Below are 23,460 nucleotides of genomic sequence, written 5' to 3'. Positions count from 1 at the left end.
TTAACAATCTATCTAGTCCTACTCACGTTTTGCTATTTGATCAGAAATGTCTGTTTCAGAGAAAAGAGAAGAAGTACCTCCACCTCCAATACCAGAAGGATGTAGACCGCTGAGTCATCAGGTTGCAGGTCATATCTATGGAAAATGTCAAACAAGAGCAGGTAGGTTCTAATATATGAGAAAAGTGTCACTGTCAGTCAACTAAAAAAAAGTAAATTTTAGGTTCTAACTGCCACTGCATGGGTAAAATTGACACAACAGTGTGACAGACCTTGTGAAGTATTGTTACATGTATAGTGGTCATGGTGTCCAGTGGTGGTAGGCTGGTAGTGACAGCACAAAATTGAGAATGTAAGCCATCATTTCTGCTTTTACAGTACAATTTTGAGTATGGTTGGGGCACCACCTATCGACAGGGCACCTTCCCATCGACACCCTGCGTATTATGGCTGTTTGCGTATAGAACGAAAAAGTACGCGCGGGATTAAGTGTCATTAGCTATAAAAACAATAAAAACGAAGAAACGAAAATCAAACTCAAACAAACCAAGCTAAAGATTACACATCCGATCAGTAACGACGCATGGCTGTGAAATTCACGTGTATTACCTATGGCCTGTGAAATTCACGTGTATTACCTATGCTGTGAAATTCACGTGTATACCTATGGAGAAAAGGGTGTGCCGATCGCAAGGTTCCCTTTTTAGCTGCGCGAAGAAAACGGAACGCACGCACTAAAATTGCGCTATTTTAAAACGGAGATTCATAATCAACGAGACGGTCACGACATTCAAAACTGCAGTATTTATGGCATATTTGAGGTAAGAATTAGGCGGATTTGTATTATATTTTTAGAATAAACAAGCTACAGATCCTTAGGGTGACGATACGTGGTACCCCCAACCCTACTATTTTAGTATTGGAAAATGGCATACAATGAGTCAATGTAATATTCAGAGTTTACACTGACACTGTTTTATGATGTCCTCGTTTGCAAGGAGGAACTTGCTGCTCAGAATTTTATTACTAGAACAAAAAAGTTAGAACTTTGTTTGTGACAAAGTCCAAGCATTTATTGTCGGTGGCATCTTCTAAATTTCGTGTAGGGCTGACATGTCATATACAGGCTGTAAATTTACTGTAATTTGTTCGGCTCGTGGTGCCCTGGTGGATAACAACACCTGTCATTTTACCAGATGTTGAGTAGGAATTAGGAGAGTGGATCATATCACCAGATGCTTTTTTAATTTTTTTTTTTTTTTTTTTTTTTGTGGCTCTGATTCTGAATTCCGTACTCGGGGCTAGAGGATTAAATTTCAGCCAAAGATAATACCAGGTAGAAAACTCACAAAGTCCTGAAAATATAGATTTTTGCAAAGCCAAAATTAAGAAAATTATTCACTCCAATGTAGAATCTCTATGGAAAATAGACTCCAGTTGTACTCCTCTACAAAAAATAATATGTTGTACTGTAGCGCAGTGTACAAATCTCATTATAATTCTGGACACTAATTTTATAATGGAACTAGAAAAGCATTCTGAGAGCGCAGACCTCCGCCAAGCAGCTACTTTCCAATGATGATCTTGGTCTTCCATAGAGATCAGTGATTTCCACCCATACGTACGCGTGCTGAAAAATTGTCCGATTTCCCAATATAAAAGCCTTTGTTACGTCATAAACCCTCAGATGCGTGGCGCGCCTGACGCTAGCAGAAACTAGAGCACGCACTTTAGTGCGCGTATGAAAACCTCAAAAATGCGCAGCTTGAACTCCCAAGTTCATTGACCCTTCCTGCCAAAATATCAAAAATCCTTCATAAAGTCCATAAAAATTCCCGGATCACTACCAAAATTTAATCATCTGTTCCTTGTGTCATTCTCAACCTTTCCTGCAAGTTTCATTCAAATCCGTGCACAACTTTTTGAGTTATTTTGCACACGGACAAACAAACAAACTAACTAACAAACAAACCAACGGTAACAAAAACACAACCTCCTCCCTTGGCGGAGGTAATATGCAACATCCTTTACATCTTGTCTTTGCACCAGAATCACAATTCATACCCGTGATTCACTGTGGACATTGTACACAGTCATACCGAGCGGACGACAAGGAGAAAATGGGCAAATGAGGCTCAAATTTTGTATTTTACGGCAAAAGGTGTAACATGAACATTTCGAACGTTTTAAATGCGATAAAATCTTGTGATAAATCAACATCTACTAAATCTGATGTGAAATGTGAATTTCTTAAGTCTTAGTGTTTCTACATGTTTGTGTTGCATTTTTTTATTTTTTTATTTTTTTTTTTAAGATTTCAGCCCATAAAACGCTCTGTGAGACTAGTCTACAAAGTCCGGAGTGTATTGAATGTCATTGCATTGTAGTACACAGAGATGTGCGTATGCAGTCCAGAATTATTTTGTACCATGCTGTCCAGTAATATCATACCCAGTGGCGGATCAAATCCAGAAGGGGGCGCAACCGGCGCACGCCCCCCCCCCCTTCATTTTTCGTTAAAAATGTAAGAGGAAAAAAATGAAATGAAGCCCGGAAGTGGCACCTGAAATATTAATTGCCCCCCCCCCCCCTCCCCCTCTTTACAGAATTCCTGGATCTGCCCCTGATACCTGTATATATTATGTAAACCTGCCAGTGGAAAGAGACATATCATCTTGTATACCATAGTTTCCTTATTACTTATTACAACAAGCAATTTTATGTAAGTTTACACTTGATGATGGGAGGCAGTTATCCCAAAATTTTTCAACTGATGAAACTCATTGAGAGTCAATCACATACACTAAGCCAGTTGGGATGTCATTTACAAACTATAACTGTACCACATAGGCTGTCAAAGATTAGTTTTTTATTGTACTCTATTACATGCATTTGAAGGGTGAAGAGTAAAGTACATAAATTTGTACAGCTGTAATGTGTTGAAACATGATCCAATTTCAATTTTAATTTTTGTCTTTGCTATGAATTCCCACTCGTGATTTCTTCTTTCCTGCATTTCTCTGTCTTTTATATGACTCTCTCTGTCTCTTATTTCTGTCTTTATAATACATTATTGTTTCTCCCAGGACTTCTGCAAGATGATTATGGGTCAATCTTGAAACTCCTCCAGACCAACAATCGAGGGACACGGGAGAAGAAATTCTATCAGATGGTGTTTGGAGAGGACCAGTCTGACCCTCTACTGCTCAGTGCACGAAACCTTGTGGCACCCTTCAAAGGGACTGTGGTCTCAGCGGAAGATCCATCAGGTAAAAGGAATAATGGCTAGGGCTTTGTTGTTCCCCTTTTCAAACTGTCAGGCTGCATTCACATAGAAGTATTCGGTATTCGCTATTCGCTATTCGGGCCCCGAATACACCATCACCCGCACCGTCAACTCACCATCCCATGCAGTGAGGATTTCTTCCTCCTACATCCTAGCAAATCTTATTAACAATTTCTAAACTGCATCAGAATGTCAGTCTACATGCTTATTTTTGCTAAAGGGCAAATCCAGACCAAAATTGTCATTATTTCATTAAACGAGAGACGGTATACGCTGCAAGAAAATCGAACAAGTTGGATTCCCACTTTGCTATACTTTTCGCAGCTATTCGGTACTTTTGAATAGTGCCCTCCTATGTGAACCGGTGTGAGGAAATCCTATCGTTCGATTCAAGCTATTCGCGTGCCCTCGAAAAACGAGCCCGAATACCCGAATTGTATACTTCTATGTGAACGCAGCCTCATGGCCCACTGTATTAACCTACATTGTGTGTGCTTGTGGCATGGTATTGAGTGCGCTATCTTGCAGTCATTTCTTTCTTATCTTTGCATTGAATCTCTGCCCATTTGCTGTCTGGAGGAAATATCTGGATTTCTTTCTGATTACTCTTGTTTAACAGTTATCTGGTCACAAGCAGCTGTTTGGCAAGGACGTAACAATATTATCTGTATCATGTATCATTAGTTACGTTCAGACGGCAGGCCCTAACCTCGAGGTTAGGAAACCTCGAGGTTTAGCTCTTGCCCCCTAACTACGACTTGTGTCCACACGACGAATCTTAACCTCGAGGTTACGAAACCTCAAGGTTAAGCTTCTGCCCCCCGTAACTACGAGTGGGTCCCACTCGATGTTAAAACCACAAAACCGGAAGTTTCAGCCCACACTGCTAACAAGGCGTCTATTTATTCTTTAGTCCAACCATGGACCTAGTAGGTCCATGGTCCAACCCTGTCGGACTCGCTTACAGGTACTCTTTTTCTCTGTCATGGTATGCAGGGATAGCACTGCACTGATGACTTTATGCCTTTATGAAGATATTCAAAAAAAAACATTTTTTTTTTTTTTTTTAGCGTCGGAGAAGAATATAGAATACAGTAGGAGTTCGACGTGTTCAGTTTCAGATATCAAGCGCATGGGAAGAAAAGATGATGTTGTTGTGTCGTGCGTCATAGGTTTTTTCACGTGTAGTGTATTTGTGGTGTACGTTTGGGAGGTTGACCCGGAAGCAGAGGGAAATTGTGGGGGCTGGAGTTTATGGCGAGGTCACTCTTAACTTCGAGTTTGTTGTTTTTTGTGTCCACACGGTGCTTAACTACGAGTGGGGACCCCCTGCGGCTCGTGGTTAGATCGCTCACCATAAGATTTCTCGTGTCTCGAAACATCGATCAAACCTCGAGGTTTGCTAACTACGAGTGTGTCTTCACGGTCCCTAACTACAAGCTCTAACCTCGAAGTTTCCTAACTTCGAGGTTAAGGGCTCCCGTCTGAACGTAACTATTAAGAGTTAATCTTATCACAGGGTGACAAAAACAGCCCATGTAATCTAGGCAAGTGACCCACTGCTCTGTTGTGTTTTGCAGTGATAAATTCAGAGCCCATGCATTGTGTTGGCCAGAAAATGATACTCTGGGAAAAACTGGTGCTGGAACAACCCTGATTGACCAGTTTACTGAAAAAGTTTCAACAAGATAGTAACTTTGAATCATTCAAAACAGCTATTCATTTAAAATGTGTGGGTTCTACTACCAGTACTGCAAGCATGTTTAGTTGTTTGTTTTGCATGGATTGTGTAGATTTGATTGCACTTTGATTTTTCTACATGGTAATTGTAAGTTCATAGGTGGTATGCACAAGAGGACACTCCAGATGAATTTGCCCCTCATTTGCAAAATGTCATTGCACTCCATGCTTTGCTTCATATGTGCTTTTCATGATAGTGTCACTCCGATGATCACCCAGAAGGTTCAACAGGGAATCAAACGGGGGAACAACCGCAAGAAATTTCTGTCATACTAGTGAATGAGCTCCTGCTTGAATTTCTCTCACCTGCTCTTCTGCAGTGCAAGTATATATAAATGGCACATGCGCAAAATGGCCCGCGAGATGTTGTTGGTACGCTGACCCTTTGATTTTCACCCGAGAGTTTACCTGCAATGCCTTTCATGCTACAGCATCCCCCAGAAATTGGCAGGGACACCCGTGAGTTTACCAGGGACGGTTCGAGGGTAAGATAGTTCTGAAAACTCACAAGGCATTTTACCTGAGCGTTTCCCCGAAATGCCTTTCAGCCACAGCGTCGCCCGCAAATTCCTGGGAAATCCTGGGTGAAATTTGCTAAGCATGAAAGGGGTATACAGTGTGGCTTCACCACCTAGCAGTTTACAGCAGCAGTGTCCCATTTACAAGTAAGGTGCCAGATGACGGTGCTTTCTTTTCTAAATCCCTGGAGGGCCTTCCAACATACACATTGTAGTTAAAACAAGCTTACATTATTTACCCATACACTACATCCAAATGTGGTGATAGAATAAGAAAACATTCACCTCAGCAACATTGAATTATGATGTGAGTGAACAGAAGAATGGCTGCCAACAGTCATTGTTCCTCATGAGCCAATCATTGCAATAGCAATCCAGCTGGAGCAGGTGATGGGAGCAGAAATCATCAATTGAATGGCTTTTTTTTTGGGGGGGGGGCAGTGTAATCACTAAATGTGTAATGACAGCAGTGCCTGATTGAGATTGCAGTGGTTACTGATGAAACAGAAACTCAGCAGGTCATACATGTACTGTACATCTGTCATGTCCCCCGCACTTTATATAACTCATAATGAGTTTTTCTATTACATTTCAGTTATATTTAGGCTATATGAATATCTTTTTCTAGAATCACGTTTCATCAAATCTTTTCAAAGAAAAAATGACTGAGAGAAAGACAAAAAAGGTAATGATTGCTTAGCCTTATAAATCTGCGGGGTTACCCCCTACCATATTTCCATTTGCCACTCCTACGCCCTTCATCCAATTTCAACAAAGTTTGGTGACTTTTCCTCAAAATTTTATCGCAAGCATTTTAATGTATGATTTACATATGTAGCTATGTTTGATATTGCTGGTTGCCATGTCAACCATAAACTGACAACCATATGTGCAGTTATGATTTGTTCATTTTGTTTTTTGTTTCGATTGGTCAATTGGTCAAGACAAATTGGTCAATATTATGATTTATCATTAATGCCACTCTCATTCTTATTATTTAGAATAGCAGTAACAGCCATATCAACAGTCTTATTTCCAAGCAAGACAAAGAAGGAAACGGTTTATTTTTTCCCCCCTACGTGTACAAAATGGGACAATTCACCTTTACAGATCAACTTTGGACATATCTGGAAATCTCTCTGTGGCGTTTTATTAATTTTGTGTTTGTGTGAGCCAGCAATGAGTTTTTATGATTCTTCTGAAACTGAAACCTATAGACCATGTAGGTAATTAGATTTCCAGCGAAGACATGATTCCTGTGGACAGTGCGTATTGATTTAAGGGATATTTTCCTTGTTGGGAATTCTGGGGATGTTACAGTATATTGCCTTTCAAGAAATGATTTTTAAAGTATACACCACATGCACCTTTCATTATGTGAGCATACAAATCTCCTTATTTTCCTGTAATCATTTAATTTTTAGCTGTGCTAACTGTGTTATTGGAACCTTTCCATGCCTTCATACACTGTATGTTGCTTTGTCTTTTTTCCGTCAGTCTGCCAACTACATGTACAGTGTAGCATTGTGTTAAGGAAAAGAGGAAAGTTGTTTGAATTACTTTTGCGCTTAGTTCCAACATTATGATGGTCTTGTATTAGCAGAAAACCAGTAACATTATAATAGAGAACAATGCACCAGTGTGAATTAAAGTGCTATTTAAAATGTGTATGATGTATTCATTACACAGTTTAAAGAGATCGTATACTTTTGGTTGAGACTTAACTTCAGGCTTTTATCATTTTTTGGTGAGATAGTGAAAAACCTCTTATGAAATATGAAAGAGCATGTAATTCCATGAGGATTTCAACGTTTATTTGATGAAAATTGATTTTGAAATGGCTGAGATATCCAAAACAGAGTGATCTTAATAAAGTGTGGGACCCTGACTTTGTTAATGTCTTTTTGTTTTACTTGGTTTTTGGATGTTTCAGCTATTCAAAACCCAATTTTCATCAAATAAACTTTGAATTCCTTTTGAGATGGTATGCTCTGTACTATTTCTTCTTGGTATCTGACAAAAAAATTTAAACCCAAATTTTCATCTCCATCAATACTGTACCATCCCTTTAATAGTACTTGGTATAATTGCTCAACAAAATTCTATTGTGTTACATTGATGTATTGTCCACAAGGTGCCCAACAATCAGCAAGCTATTGATGCATGTGAGTTTGTGTCTGTTTCGAATTCACATTTTCTAGAGAATTTCATTGTGTTTCAAGCATCGGTTGTAAGGATGGAGGATCGAAGAGAAAAATTTAGATGAAAAAGAGGGAGAGTGATGTTTTTGGTTTGCATGGAAGCACAATGCCAGATACCCACGTTAGGCAGTGTCTGTAGAAGCTGTTTTTTTTTTACGTGTCAGCATGCTCAGTGTGTTTGACGGATCTGTTTGCTCAGTCTGGATGTGCAAAGTTCACTGACCAGACTTCAAATAACAGTTCAGCGACATTTACATTTCTCCATCGGTTGTTATTTGAATCCTTTAATTATGTAATTACAATTCTGACAGGGCTGTTGTATGAAATACATTTGTAAACAGCTCTTTCAGATGATAGAGAAATCTCTCTTGTTACCATCTATGTGAATTGCGATTGTAATCATGTTTGAGATAAGGACCCTTCAGGCCCTCAAATGTAAAATATAGAGCCCTTTCAAACAATAGAAATATCTCTCTTGAAATTACATTATATGTTTATGAATAGCATGTGTTATCTTGATTTGAGTTTTGGAGGTACGAAGTTCCTGACCTGTTAATTGAACTCACAAAGCATGTGCTAGCTAGTGCAGCGCAGGCAGATTGCATTACATTTTGTGCAGTCTGTGAGTGGAAGTAGAAGTGGGGTTGTGCTAGAAGCTCGGCCTCCTCAATCATGTTTTGGAGATTAAGCCTTTCAAACGGGAAGTACACTTGTACATTAAAGAAAATCATAAAAAAGTACATCTATGTTGACAGTGCTTAAGTAAAATTCACGGGAGATATCATACTTCCTGATGTTTTCTCCGGGATGCTTTGATGGAAGAAGACAAGTTATCAGCATTTATTCAAGTTGCTTTCAATGAAATATCAATACTGATTGCAATATTCTGTGTTTTTGTTTGTCTGTATTTGTTTTTGCATTTTGCTGTCGTCTGTGGACTTGCCCCTGACAGTGGAGTACATTAAACTGGGTGACATGACGGCAGGCTTCTCACACCCCTGCATCATGGACGTGAAGATCGGCCGCATCGGCTATGAGGATGGCGTCAATTCCAAGAAGGCCCAGACGGCTAAACTCAAGTACCCACACATGGACAAACTCGGCTTCCAAATCCTCGGCATGCGGGTGAGTAGGGAGGGGGTACAAAGCGCCCCAGCGGATCCCCATCCAGGGCCTTAAAGTGCCATTGCCACATGGTGCTCAAAATCTACCTTAACCCGTTGAGGACGGACTGATTTTGCTACAACACGCATTTCCCCATAGACCCCAGGCCTTAACAGGTTAAGGAAGAAAGTACAGGCTAACAGAATGATAGATGTTTCATAAAAATTGAATGCCAGATAGGAAAGTTATGGAATTTTGAAGGATTCATGCTCTTTTAATACAGAACAGTGGTATGTCAGCCATCACACAGGGATGTCAATTGACTGAGGGGATGATGTCGTCAGCTCACAGTTCTCCCAGTGGTTTGTGCATACAAATGTGAAAACATATGTGACCCGCTACAACAAAAGGATCCGAAAGTCGGGGAGGACAATTTTCTGAAAATGGCATGACGTAATTCCCCTACTCTTCTACTTTAATTTCATATATGACACAACTCATGAAAGTACTCAGTTGTGGAGATATCAATGATTTTATGAGCGCATGTCAAGTGGTTGAAAATCAGAGTTTCGAGAAAAACGCCTTCAAAGTTTTCCTTCCGACGCTATTATGATCAAGGGGAGGCAAGACAGTTTTCATTGCTTGACAGTAGAAGGTATGCTAGCAATCTCCACGATGTTCATTCAAGCTTAGCGCCAGCAGTCTACGAATGACCAATCAGTAATCAGGATGCCACGCACTGACCAATAAGATCACTCCCTTGTTGCTAGGGGCGGAGTATAGCTGCGGCACTAAACCCAAATCTTCGGACACGTTTCTGTTACGTTGAAAGTCGGAAAATCAAGGCCCAGAACAACTCTTATTTCTTGCCTTTCCATTGATCATTTAGCTTTGAAATTTTGGCAGATGATAGACAAAACACTAGACTACAAAATTATGCCAAAAACAGAAATTTGTTAGTTTTGACCAATTTTGATGATGTGGCTTCAAACTCTTTTTTCTCTGCTCAGCCGTCAGCGACTTTAGGATCCTTTTGTTGTAGCGGGTCACATATTTCTTTGGTAGTGATTCCACAAATCTCCCTCCCCAAAATAAAAAAGAAAAGAAAATTTCATCTTTGATAGGTCGTTGCAACTCAACAAAACTTACCCATAAATGCAAAGGATTAATTTGTTTTTCTTGATTTTAAATAACATACCGGTAGTAAAAATTTTGATTAAGACTAAGGTCCTCTTGAACATGGTGTGGATATGCGCATTAAACAACAGCAATAGGGTGAAACAAGTATGAAATAATAACTAATTTGAAAAAAATAGTAACATAAATGTGTCTTGTATTTAGGGACCCAACATCTTTCACAAATTAACAGGGGAACTACAGCGTAACCATTTGTGTGCTTTTCATGTCGATTTGCACTGAAAACCCTGCAGCATATGTTCAGACTATCCAAAGACCCTGGCACAGAAAAGGGTTAATACTCACTGCTGCATAGGTATCGCTAGGAGAAGAATGTTTTATGTGATTAGAACAGCTTATACATGTCTCAGATCAGCTCTAATGGCAATGGGGCAGGATATATGGCAGATCAAAGACCCGGATGAGATTCATGGGTAGCCCGATTCATTTGCTGCCCACCAAGGTACATTTGAAAACCACAAATAGCACTGGTCAGCGAATATGTGAATTGAAGTGTATGCTCATTGGTAACGGCTGACTCCAGTCAAGATTCTCTGACTGTGTGTGTACTTTAACATAGAGATCAGTAATGAGCCTGTGCACAATTCATTATGGAGATTCTTTTATAGTCCAGCCAGGCCAGCCTCCCCACTCCATGGTATCCTCACAATACAGGGTCTTTAAAAGACTGCACATCACTCGTTACCAGAGATAATGATCCTCATATCATAAATGCTCGTGTAGGACACCGCACAGCTGGGCTCACATGAAGCCTGTTCTCAATGATTCAAACTGTTCTGTAGCTGTGACATCTGTCATGTTGAGTGCGATGACGGGTGTGCCAGGTACTGAGTACCTCGTAGTTACTTTTAGATTGACATAAATGTACCAGTTGTTGCTCATGACCTACGTTTGTATGTGGAAGTACACTGTACAACTGAAAAACAGAAACTTACAAAATACCCTACAAGTGTATCCCCACGTATATATCCCAAACAGAACTATGTGAGGAAAGTATGTAAATTATTAGCTACACTGTATCAAACTGCTATTTCAGTCCCACTAATTCAATTATGTGTCGTCTGCAAAATCATTGTGCCACTCAGCCTTCTTCTATAACAAAATACGACCGTAGGTAAGTGGTGTGTGCCTGAGGGTCACTTTGAGAAATCAGTGTTTCAGCTTAATGTGGAGATAACAATGTCCTTCAGGCTTCTGTTGGTAACTCATAGCTCACAGTGATTTCTCCAGCAAATTTAAATAAATTGGTAAATAATTGGACAGGTAGAAGAAAAAAAAGAGAAGAAAGCTAACTAGAGCTGCAGTTGCTCATGTTCTATTGTTGCATTAAAAACCCAGCTTTTTGGTACATATTTGAATATGAACAAGGCAGATGATTATCAAACAGAGACTGCTTCATAACAAAGAAATATCATGTGTAAACAAGGTGCTAATACATTCCACTCTTTCATTTTCATTCATGCACACAGTGTTAATGTATGAAGCAATGTAGAAGTGAATTCATGTACTTCTGATCTGTTTGCCTTTCGGTTTTCATTTGCATTGCATCAATGCCAAATTACAATTCATACAAATGTATCAGCATACAAATGTACAAGTTAAAAAATAGCAAGACGTGAATAGAATAAGTAGTATCTAATTTTTACAGTGCTGTTTGTAAGTTGTTGGAGCTGCATTTTACATCATAGGAAAGTACAACTGATCAAAATCCTTGACAGACACTTAATACATCAACATAGAAAGACCCAAGAAGTGGAATTGCAGCGGAGTGACATAATTACTATTACACATTTGTATATATATGTACTGCACTTTACACACTTAAACACACTTAAAGGGAACCCAAACCCAAAGAGCAATGTGGATTGAGTGAAAGCAGCAGCATTAGTAGAACACATCAGTGAACGTTTGAGGAAAATTTGGACAATCTATGCAAAAGTTAAGAATTTTTAAAGTTTTGGTGTTGGAACCACTGGATGAGGAGACAACTAGAGATTATGATGTATGTGTGGACAAGAAAATATAAAGGGAATTCCACAAAAATTCATTTTCCATGAAAATTACACATTCCATCAACTTGATACTGACATATGTTAAGGGTAGCAATTATTCCCCCTGCTTTCTGAAAGCGGTTAGTCAAGTGCTCGTACATAATGCTAGAAAAGTGAATTTTTGTGGAATTTTCTTTATATTTTCTTTGTATTGTTGTCCACACATACATCATAACCTCTAGTAGTCTCCTCATCCAGCGGTTCCAACACCAAAACTTTAAATTTCATAACTTTTGGATCAATTGTCCACTTTTCCTCAAACTTTCACTGATGTGTTCTACTAATGTTGCTGCTTTCACTCAATCCACATTGCTCTTTGGGTTTGGGTTCCCTTTAAATTTGAGACATTCTCTTAATGGTATACACTTGATCAGTGTGCATGATTCATTGGCATCCCATTTCATATTGGCACTGGTACAAAATTTGCATTTCCTCAGTGATATTACACTGTATGCCACAACATATTGAACATCATTAATGTTTTTCACTGTAGTTATACAAAACTACAAAAGAGGGGTTGTTGTTGTTGTTTTGTTGTTGTTTTGTTGTTGTTGAACTTGGAATGTCTACATCTTGTATATCAAAACTTGTGAAGTGCATCTTGCATGCTGTCATGGCAGGATTTTTGATATTCAGAGCATGCAGTTGCCGGATAAAACTATATGCACAAATTATATTTGCACCCGTCCAATTGCAGTAAACTTTGTTATTTAGCATATGGGAGTAACTATGACAACTCCCAAAATGTTGTGAGCTATTATTATCACAGTATTTTTTTAAAGTTACTGTATATTATGCCATATATTTCGCGAGTCTAAGTGTTCATGCATGCGTACGTCACATTCACATCAGGATCAGAGTCAATATTTTCACATGTCTTTAATTTCGCGAATAGCACCTGACTCTCAAAATTCGCGAAAATAAAAACCTCGCGAAATATTCGGCGTATACAGTATGTTAATGTCCACACCGTGAAATATTCCATGTAAACACCATTTTGCATTGTCTCTAGTTCTCATGCACTGAAGGAATTACACTCTGTAACTTGCCAGGATGAACACTTTCCCAGCAGTCCCTATAAAACTGCATAAGAATGCCAGAAATCCCAAAGCAGTACATGTAAAATGTCGGGCCTACATACAGACTCACTGCTTGACTTGAGGGACACTAGCCCATACATGTACAGTACAGTGCACATGCTTTGATACACTTGCCAGTGTGTCCAGTGTCTAAAATTTGTTGGAGCTCCATTCTCATTAATATTGTATACTATCATTCAGTCCATTACCAGGCACTTACATCATGAAATGCATCCACCCCCTTCCCCCCCCCCCCCCAAAAAAAAAAAAAAAAAAAAAAACCACACACAACAAAACAAAACAAAATAAAAGAACAAAACAATAACAAAGACAGACCAAAACAAAACAAACAACAACAATTGCCTGTGTTGCAGCGATATTTTGCACTCATACACATTGTATCTGACTCGTGCAATATTGGCGGTAGGTTGCACAGTACTCCCTAGCATCTCATTCACGCAATAGAATTCTGACTCTGCCTTGCTTTCGAGCCTCGAGATTGAGAAGACTAATTTGAAGTGTGATCACTTAAATGTCATCATAATGGGTTTTGTAGGGTACTTCATTTTCAAATTCAACAAGTACGGAATCGGTATGTACACTGCTCGTCTACATACACAGACACACACCAACACACCTGTACATACACTGTAAATGAGTCGCATGCTGCAAACGAGCATCTACATTGTACTTTCCCGAGCATTTTCTCTGGAGCCAAAGTGAGTGTGTATGGATGCCAGTTCCACAAGGAAGTATCACAAGTTTAATGCAATATGAGAGGAAGTTTCCTTCTCAGGGTTATTTACTTATCTATTTCCCTCTTTTTTGAGGGGGTTACATAGCAAAAATCTCAGGCATTGATAGCTGTTGCCATAGATACACTTGTACTTGACCATAGCCTTTTCCCAGGCTGTTATTTCACTTTTATCATCCTCTCTCTGTCTCTTTAATTATTTCTTTCCATTTTCTTATTGTTTCTTTTTTGTTCTATTGCATTGCTCATACTTACACAATTTGCATCGTGTTTCATGACCAAAGTATCACGTAAAAGTTTCCATTTCCTACTGCATTCCCCCCCCCACACACACACACACAAAGAAAACACCCTGCTGTGTGAGTACTCCTGTCTGCTTTGAATATTTAAAATGCAAATTCCACACCATGTCAAAGTTGACTTTGATAAGTATATACACATGTATAAAATTCAGATGAACAGAATGGTATGAATCATTAAAGTAGGACCTAAAATAAAAACAAAAATCATGGAATTTTGAAGTATCAGTTTTTTTTGTGTGTGTGTGTGTTTTTTTTTTAAAATCAAACGGCGATACTGGTTTGTAACCACTTGCATAAAGTAAAAAGGTGACAATTTCTTTACCGTCACCTTGAAACTCTTCAGTCACATGCTGTGGAATTTAGAAAGAAGAAATAATGTCAGAAAAAAAACAAAACAAGGAAATTTAGTAGAGATTTGTTGACGTTTATGGAAGAGTTATGAAGTCTTGGCATTGTCACCTCCTGTAGTTACCATGTGTGGTTGCTACCGGTCTCACTGTTTTGGGGACACATGTGAATTTGTTTATGTCGGAACTGTCGTTAAACTCATAGCATGGTTGTGTAATTTTACTCCATTCATTAACCCGTTGAGGATGAGTCCCAAGTATACTCGGGCAGGTGTCTATGGGAAATGCGTGTTGTAGCAAAATCAGCCCGTCTTCAATGGGTTAAAGACAACTTCAGTGTGATGTGGAGTTTGCCCAACAACAGTATTAGGCTGTGGTATGTTGGATGCATGTCAAGGCATAGCACTGGGAGGTATTCATAGACGGCTCGTCTGTCTTTAGATACATGTACATGGTAGCACGTGAGCTGACAGTGAATAGAGAGTGTCAGTGTTGTGTGGTTTCAAGCCTGGCTTCAGGTATGCTATTCTGTGTGACAAGGGTCAAAAGTTGTCTTTGCTCTTTGTATTCCTCTCAAACAGTTTTAAAGGACAAGTTCACCTTCATAGACATGTGGATTGAGTGAATGCAGCAATATTAGTAGAACATGTCAGTGAAAGTTTGGGGAAAATCGGATAATCCGTTTAAAAGTTATGAATTTTTTAACTTTCTGCTTAGTCACTGCTGGATGAGAAGACTTCTACAGCTTGTGATGTCACATGTGTACAACAATATAAAGAGAGTATCGGGAAAATTCTTAAAGATATTTTCACTTTTCTCACATAATAAAAGAACATTTGGCTTCCCTCTTTCCGAAGGCAAGGGGGAATAATATTACCCTTAACATATGTCGGTGATGAGTCGAGGAAATGTGGACTTTTTTCAAAAAGTAAAATTGTGTGAAATTCTCTATATATTTTCCTTATATTGTTTTAAGCAAGTGACATCATACACTCTAGTAGACTACTACAGCTTGTGATGTCACATGTGTACAACAATATACAGAGAGAATCGGGAAAATTCAAGATATTTTCACTTTTCTCACATAATAAAAGAACATTTGGCTTCCCTCTTTCCGAAGGCAAGGGGGAATAATATTACCCTTAACATATGTCGGTGCTGAGTCGAGGAAATGTGCACTTTTTTTCAAAAAGTAAAATTGTGTGAAATTCTCTATATATTTTCCTTATACATGTATCGTTTTAAGCAAGTGACATCATACACTCTAGTAGTCTTCTCATCCAGCAGTGACTGCGCAGATAGTTTAACAATTCATAACTTTTGAACGGATCGTCTGATTTTCCCCAAACTTTCACTGATGTGTTCTACTAATACTGCTGCATTCACTCAATCCACAGGTATATGAAGGTGGACTTGTCCTTTAAAGTTTGCCAATAGCACCCTGCATCAGTCCAGTTTAGGTTTTTTGCTACAATATTTGTTTTGTTTTGATGGTATTACCTATAACCATAGTTTTCACGTTGATATTGCTTTGATACTTGCACCCAGAGTAGATGACAAAGGGTTGTTCACTCTAATTGCACATCCTCTTTCATTTTTTTTCCAAACTATTTTAACCCAATCCTCAAATATTTGTAATAACAGTTGATACCAAAATAGTATCATATGGTGTGGGTCAGTGTGTCAGCCAATAATGGCTAGCACATTAGAGTATGCTGGCATTTGTGTGATGTTGTAATGTTTTAAAGGGAATGAAACCCAAATGTGCTCATATGTTTACTTATGTAAATGTAACAATGAGGGCTTTAGAGTTATGAAATATGTGGAATTCCTGTCCTCACTTTTTTTTTTCTCTCGCTCTCTGTATTTCTTTTCTCTTTTTCAAATTTTTCCTCCCCCATTCTCTCTGTGAAAGGGCTGTGAAAAAGGAACAAAGCATTTCTTTTTCTTTTTGTTGTTCTTTTTCTACTCTCTCTCTCTTTCTGTCCAAGGGCTGTCAGGAAGGAATAAAACCAGGAAATCACAATGTACAATGTATATCACCGAGTTGTAAACCTTAGCATACCGTGTAGTTTCTGGAAACAAAGAGAAATCAATGAAAATAGATGAGACACATTTCTAGTTAAATTGATGAGAAAAGAATATTGATTGTGCATAGGTAAGGCGTAGACAGGAATGTTGATGGTCCTGTTAATTTTTGTTGTTGTTTTTGTTTTTCATTGGTATGTTTGTTGAGTTTTTTGTTGTTGTTGTTGTTGTTTTTTTTTTTTTTTTTTTTGGGGGGGGGGGTTCTGTTGTCTTTGAATTTACTTCAACTAGTCCACTTGATTCAGAGACTTGGATTGATATTAGCCTCGCTATCTGATCAAAACAAAATTTAGCAAAATATGCAGCATTTTTCCTCACCAAACTGGGCTCTTCTGTGCAGATAGTAAAAACCCTGCTGACTTTGTACAGGAACCTTCAGGTACTTGCAGGCAATAAGTTGAGTACTGTATGTATACCATATATTTTGCAAGATTTTATTTTTGCTAATTTCGCGTGTTGGATGCCATTCTCGAAATGTACAACGCATCAAAGTATTAACTCTGAGCCTGACATGAATGTGACTTGCATGTGTACATTTCTCCATCCATTACTGTACTCCATGATCGCAAATTCAACCACTAACAAATCTATTTGGCAGTCCCAATTTGCAAACAGTTAGACCTACTAAATATGTGGCGTATAGATACAATGTAGTATTCCTCCAACTTTTTACATTTTGTTTTCCATTAGCGAATCTGCCATCATTTCAGATACAGGATCAAACTGAGTTTTGAAGCCTGGAGGTATGACTGAAGGGAAAACATTGCAGAGTGTCTCTCATGGACAAGAAATATGTAGATTTGTGAAGCTTTACTATTTCATGCGCTCCAATATCCCACTGTCCTCCAAAATCCAGTCCTCAACTGTGCACTTAAAGCATAACAGTACCCAGTACCGCATACACAGGCACTAAATTCTACCAGCAAGTGCTGATAAAATGCAGATTCTACGTTCTCAAAATGTTGGGTGCCTGGGGCCTCTTACGCATGCTTTTGTGAATCCACACAAAGCTCAATTGGGCTTCTCACCTCAACAAGCTCTGCTCTGAATAGTCTGTGGCATGATGTAGATTCACAATGGGTACACTGTAAACTTTGGCCCAGAGCCCTGGATAAAAAACAAAACAAAACACACAAACACAAACAAACAAAACAAAACAAATCAATTCCCTGTTGAGTCATAGAATATCACTCAAAATTTGACATGTTATACCAGAAATATCTGCTCTTATATGTTACTGTGTTCGGTGGAGATTGTCAACCACTGCTATTCAGTTATTCATGTATAAGATGTTATTGAAAATTACTGGAAAACAACAGATCCCAAAATGAAATATTTTTCGTCCCCCTTTGAAATGAAGGTAGACATTCATTGTCACTTATGTTCCTTAATCGAGGTGATACATGTATTTACTGGCAAACTCTGTTTAAATGTTACGTGATTCTCAGTAATTTTTGTGTCTCATGAAAAAAAAAATATATCTTGGCTTGTATAGGTTAACCCGTTGAAGACTGATTTTGCTACAACATGCATTTTCCATAGACACTTGCCTGTGCATACTCAGGACTCGTCCTCAACGAGTTAATTCTCTTTAACCCTATTCTAACTGGGCTATTTGAGACCAAGTTTTTACTGAGGGGGGGTCAATTTGACCCCCCCTTCAGATCTCGGCCGCCGATCGTGCGATCGCCGTGAAATTTTGCCTGAAGATAGAGCTGGATGTAAACTACAAGATAACATGGTCATACAATAGAAGAATATTGCCTTTCTATTTTTAATAAATAAATTATGCAAATTTGTGCATGAAATCATATTTTCACCTATAACTCCATTAAAAAGACTGGAGGATTGCTAAATTTTTGTGTCAGAATTCCTCAAGACACATCAAACAATTTTCTTGAAAAAAATTAGCACAATCGAAATCAATTTCTTATGTTTTTTATTGTTTTGTTAATTTCTTATGTATTTTATTGTTTTTTCGACCTTTTGTTTTCTATTGTTTTTTTGCCAAAATTTGTTGTAGGCACTTTTTCAGGCTTATCTACACTAGAATTGATTAATTTCAATGGTTAAAAGTTGAAATAATCTAATTTATATAAATTTAACCAAAAAACACAATTTGCATTGGATTTGCACACGATATCATGAATTTGAACTGTTTTTTGGTTGACATGCATATACAAAACATTACGTAACTTCAAAACGGTGTACCCCGACGTCGCAAATTTGGTCTCAAAATATGCGGGAGACTTCAATGAAAAAAGTCGTGAAACGACGCGGCAAAATCTTTGCGCGTTGCGAAATCGTGGCGCGAAACGTCGAGGGGGGGGTCAATTTGACCCCCCCCCAGTTAGAATAGGGTTAACAGTATTTCTATGATTTTTATAGAAAAGCTACTTTCATGACTTCTGTATTCCCCTCTTGTCCCTTTACAGATCTACCATCCGTTGAGCAAGAGATATTCGCAGTACGACAAAAAGTATGGAAGATCGCTGGACGTGACTTCTATGATTGAAGGTGGGTATTTGAGCATTTGATGGGAGCAGATCAGACTGAAAACGTATTTTGCCAGTCACTGTTATTTCCTACCTGAGGGCAAGGCTGATAGTGAGCACATTATACAGAGTATTATTTGCTCTTTTATATTTCTTGTTTGCTCAAAAATCTATTCAAGATGAGAGATGCTTGTTCATGACACAGTAGAAAGATTCATTTTGTATTTTGTCAGTTTTGATCATCAGATTTTGTTTTTCCTTTTGATAGAAATTAGATGTTCTTCATACATATTGATTCAAATCCTACATGCATCTGAAACTTCACAGACATTGTCTGTTGCAAGCGAAGCAAGTGCATGTGTAGGAAAGGAAATGCAAGGGTTTGAGAAGTATTGTAGGTACAAACATTGATTTTGAGGAGGACAAGAATCTGTGAAACTGAGCTCTCAAGTGTTTCATTCCTTATGACAGTGTTCAGGATTAAATGAATATTGATTCAAAAGAGCAGTCGCTGAGCTGCTGTTGTCATGGCGGCCCACATTATGTGTGTGTGTATGTTTGTGCATGTTCGTGTAACTCAGTCTGTGGCTGTAGTTTCAAATCCGTTTATCCAGATGTTTGCATGCAAATATGTCACTTTTAGTTGATTTTCCAGATGTGGCTTTTCCATTGCAGGTGTGCCGTTGTTATTTGATTATGAAATTTCAATATCATGATTATTCATTTATTTTGCTTGACAGGTCAAGGTGTAGTGCATCCTTTGTAAGTCCATGGGAGGGGTTTTATTTAATTAGTAACTGTTTGAGGTGGTTTAGATACCTAAGCTTTAGATATATCAGCTATATTGCTGAAGAGCAAACATATGTTTTGATATACTGATCGATGTTTGCGTCATTCAGGAATGTAGCACCTCATCTTTCTTCTCTCTCTCCTAGGTCTTGCCAAGTTCTTCAATGTGGAGGAGCAGATCCGGACCGACATTATGTACTCCTTCCTGGTACGTCTCCAGCAGATCCTGGACTGGTTCCAGGTCCAGACCTGCTACCACTTCTACTCCAGCTCCCTCCTCTTCATCTACGAGGCTGATACCTCCTACCGGGACGTGCTCAAGCCCCCCACCCCGCCCCTCCCACATTCCACCCCACCCACCAATGGCACAGATAGGACTCATGACTGTGCCACCCCGCTCGACAGCGAGAAACCAGAGACCTATCCGCTGAAGCGGAAAAAGATGAGCAGGGAAGACGATCGAGAGAAGAACTCACAGAGCACTCGTGGCAGGAGCCACTTTGACAATGGTGTGGTATTCGTAGGGGAAGAAGGCGATTCGGTGTGCAGTAGGGATGTGGATGTACAAAGTAATTCCCCTCTTGGAGGTGCCAGTGAAGGGAAAGCGCTGGTCGGTTCTCTTCACTGCAATGGTGTGAAATCCAGACATGAATGTGATGAAGGTGTCACGCAGAGCAATAGTGGCAAACCCACTTGCCAGGACGACCCATCCAAGAGTTCATTCGCCCGGAGGATCCAAGCATGCGAGAGAGACTCGTCCGTCAATGGTCCCATGAGTGGAAGCCTTCTCAATCACTCCCATTCCACTCGCAGCCCAAGAACTAGTCACGAAAGTAGTTGCGACACCAACTCATCAGTGCAGAATCAATCTGCGGCACAAGCGAGGGAGCCCTCTGATGGCAGCTCACCGGTGAGGGAACGGAGAGGCCCACCTCCCGTGGAGGTCAGGATGATTGACTTTGCCCACGCAATAGAGTCGACGACGCGAGACGAGAACTACATCTTTGGCCTAAAAATGCTCATGCAGTACATAGAGACCCTTCATGATTGTACTGTAGGATAAAAAGCAACATCGATTCCCTCTGCATGGACCACAATCAAGCCAATCACATCTTCAATGACCACAACACTTCTTACATAATAGTTGCAGAAAGCATTGGTTTGCTCATTTACAAGGGGTTTCCTTATGCTTTTTTTTTTTTAAGTCTTGCAAGCTGTAAATATTTCCTTTTTGTGAAACTGTACAAATTATGACTTTAAAAAAAACCTTTCCATCGCATTATTATTTTTACAGCCAACGACTTATATATGATTTTGTTCTCCTTTTTAATGTACTCTCCATCCCAGCAGTAGGAATTAGCATTGCACGAATGGGCAGAATTATTCTCCTTGTGTATACATGTATGTATGATCATTTCAAGTCCCTGACATGACTGTGCATATTACTCTTACATTCATGCAAAGTTGGCAATCATGTTGAAATTCAAGATAAAACTATACCAGATCTGTTATGATTTTTTTTTTTTTTTGAGCTATCATTGTTGAATACCTAGATGATATGAATTATCAAACCATGTACAGGCAACTCCTATTATAAAAAAAATAACTCCAGAGAACTGGCACTTTTTTCCATTGCATCGAAATTCCATTATAGCCAAACAAATAAGTATATAAAGATTATAAAGATAATAATATGGGGACCTGAATTTTGACTTCGTTGTAACAGAATTTTGTTATATCCCTGTTCGTTTTTACGGGGTTGAACTGCATTAATGTTATGCCAAAGCAGGGAATAATTTTCCAACTCAAATTTGATTAACAATTTCAGCTGATGAATGATATATTAAATGGTATTCTGTACACTTCTATGGAAGAAAACTGCCACACAAAATTTAGTTTGTGTAGCAGTAGTATAAAAATGCATAGCGAATTGCGATGCGATACCAGGAAAATTATTCCCTGCAAAGCCCTCTCAATATTGCTTTGTTCATCATTAACTCAGCGAATCTCAGTAAATACTTATCTTTGGTTTGGTGCTGTATCTTTTTTAATTTAATGTTTTGTTATTCATTGTCAATGCTTTATGAGATACAGTTTAAAGTTTTTTGTGGTTTATACATGTACATGTATGCATAATTAGGTTGCAAAAGTTTTAGAGCCTCTGACTTGCTATATTTTTTGCCTGATTCTTAAATTTGCAACACATTTTAGAAGATTAGACTTTGTGTTTCTCTATCATATTTGCTGACATTTACAAATTTCTTTTTTGATTTTTTGCACTAATTGAAATGATTTAATCACTTCTGTGTTATCTTCTTTGAGGCAAGATATAAGGCAAAAATGAAAGTTGCAAATGTACTGATGCCAAGAGTCAGCAGCAAAATCCCCCAATACCTTAATGTGTTTGTCTTGCAATAAGTGGCACAGCCAAGACTCAAAGATGAAAGATAAGTTAGACCTGAAGAATAATTTTTGATTAGTTATGATTGATATTTTCAAAGGTGCACGTTACTCCACATTGATAATGTGAATATGTGTTAGCACAGTGAACTTGCCACCATGCTGCGTGTGGCATTATTGAAACCCATTCAAACCCTTGACATAGAAACCCAGGTCCATTTTCTTCTTTTTCTTTTTCTTTTTAGTGTGTATGTGTGAATATACAGAGTTGCACATTCACCTCTAAAGTTGGTCATACTTTACTATGACATGAACCATCCTGGCTGCCTGTACAAGAGCTGTCACTATAAACTAAACATCGTACTGATATTGTAGTATCCTAGCATGTGCATTTTCTTCCAATCTTTTGTTAATATGGGTTACTTTCTGTAGGGATTACTTTCTTGTTTCTGTGTTTGCATGTCTCATACTTGGAATGTGTCAGATGCATGCAATTTGAACCTGTGTAGAATTTGTGGAGAAGATGATTACCGGTATAACAAGGCATAATCCTAAAGAGGCAAGGCAGAGGTTAAAAAAGTTGGCACACGTAATGTTATCACATTCTCTTATTTACTCATAGAGAGATTTCAAAAACTTTTAGCCCGGTTGTACGTCTTAATAAAAATGCCAAGCAACTTTGATAAAGTGAGGTCTGAGAAACAGAGGGTCAATAAAAGTAAGAAAGTCTGAATATTAATACTTTTTCATATTTATGAAATATCTCTATGCATGATTTTGAAAGAAAATTGTCATCTCTAATCGTAGTGTTTGTCAGAGGAAGCAGGTGAATGTATTTAATGCTATTTTGTACCAGAAATTTCTAATTCATGAAAAGATTTCAGAGTTTGGCAGCATGCTCTAGAGTTTATTATAGAAGTGTTGAGTACTGTGTGACTGGTGGCCACTATAATCTGTCGCTGTCCAGCATGGGCCGTTATCAGATGTATCTTGTTTCCCCATGGATGTGGCTGGTTCCATGACATTTGCTCCTGCGACAATTGCTCCCATGAAATATCTGAATGCTATTAAATCCAAACATATAACCATACCCTAATCCTAATCGTCACA

At 38.6% G+C, this 23,460-nt stretch overlaps 1 protein-coding gene across 1 annotated transcript; it reads left to right on the top strand.

Annotated features, from left to right (window-relative positions):
• On the top strand, window positions 1-21,394 carry LOC140229350 (uncharacterized). The gene is made up of 5 exons (XM_072309635.1): window positions 1-161; window positions 3,086-3,268; window positions 8,697-8,869; window positions 19,102-19,183; window positions 20,097-21,394. The coding sequence occupies exons 1-5, from the start codon at window positions 47-49 to the stop codon at window positions 21,011-21,013; spliced, it is 1,470 nt and encodes a 489-aa protein (XP_072165736.1). The 5' UTR covers window positions 1-46; the 3' UTR covers window positions 21,014-21,394.
• The last annotated feature ends 2,066 nt before the right edge of the window (window positions 21,395-23,460 follow it).

Source organism: Diadema setosum, chromosome 5 (assembly GCF_964275005.1).
Source record: "Diadema setosum chromosome 5, eeDiaSeto1, whole genome shotgun sequence".
In the NCBI taxonomy this organism is placed as follows: domain Eukaryota; kingdom Metazoa; phylum Echinodermata; class Echinoidea; order Diadematoida; family Diadematidae; genus Diadema; species Diadema setosum.
This window is presented reverse-complemented; position numbering and strand designations above follow the sequence as displayed.

What these genes read in the sequence shown, in the direction of transcription:
- LOC140229350 (XM_072309635.1), top strand. Translation starts at nt 47, where the DNA reads ATGTCTGTTTCAGAGAAAAGAGAAGAAGTACCTCCACCTCCAATACCA. An exon ending in CTCAGCGGAAGATCCATCAG is followed by an intron (nt 3,269 to 8,696) that starts GTAAAAGGAATA and finishes TGCCCCTGACAG; the next exon opens with TGGAGTACATTAAACTGGGT. An exon ending in TCCAAATCCTCGGCATGCGG is followed by an intron (nt 8,870 to 19,101) that starts GTGAGTAGGGAG and finishes GTCCCTTTACAG; the next exon opens with ATCTACCATCCGTTGAGCAA.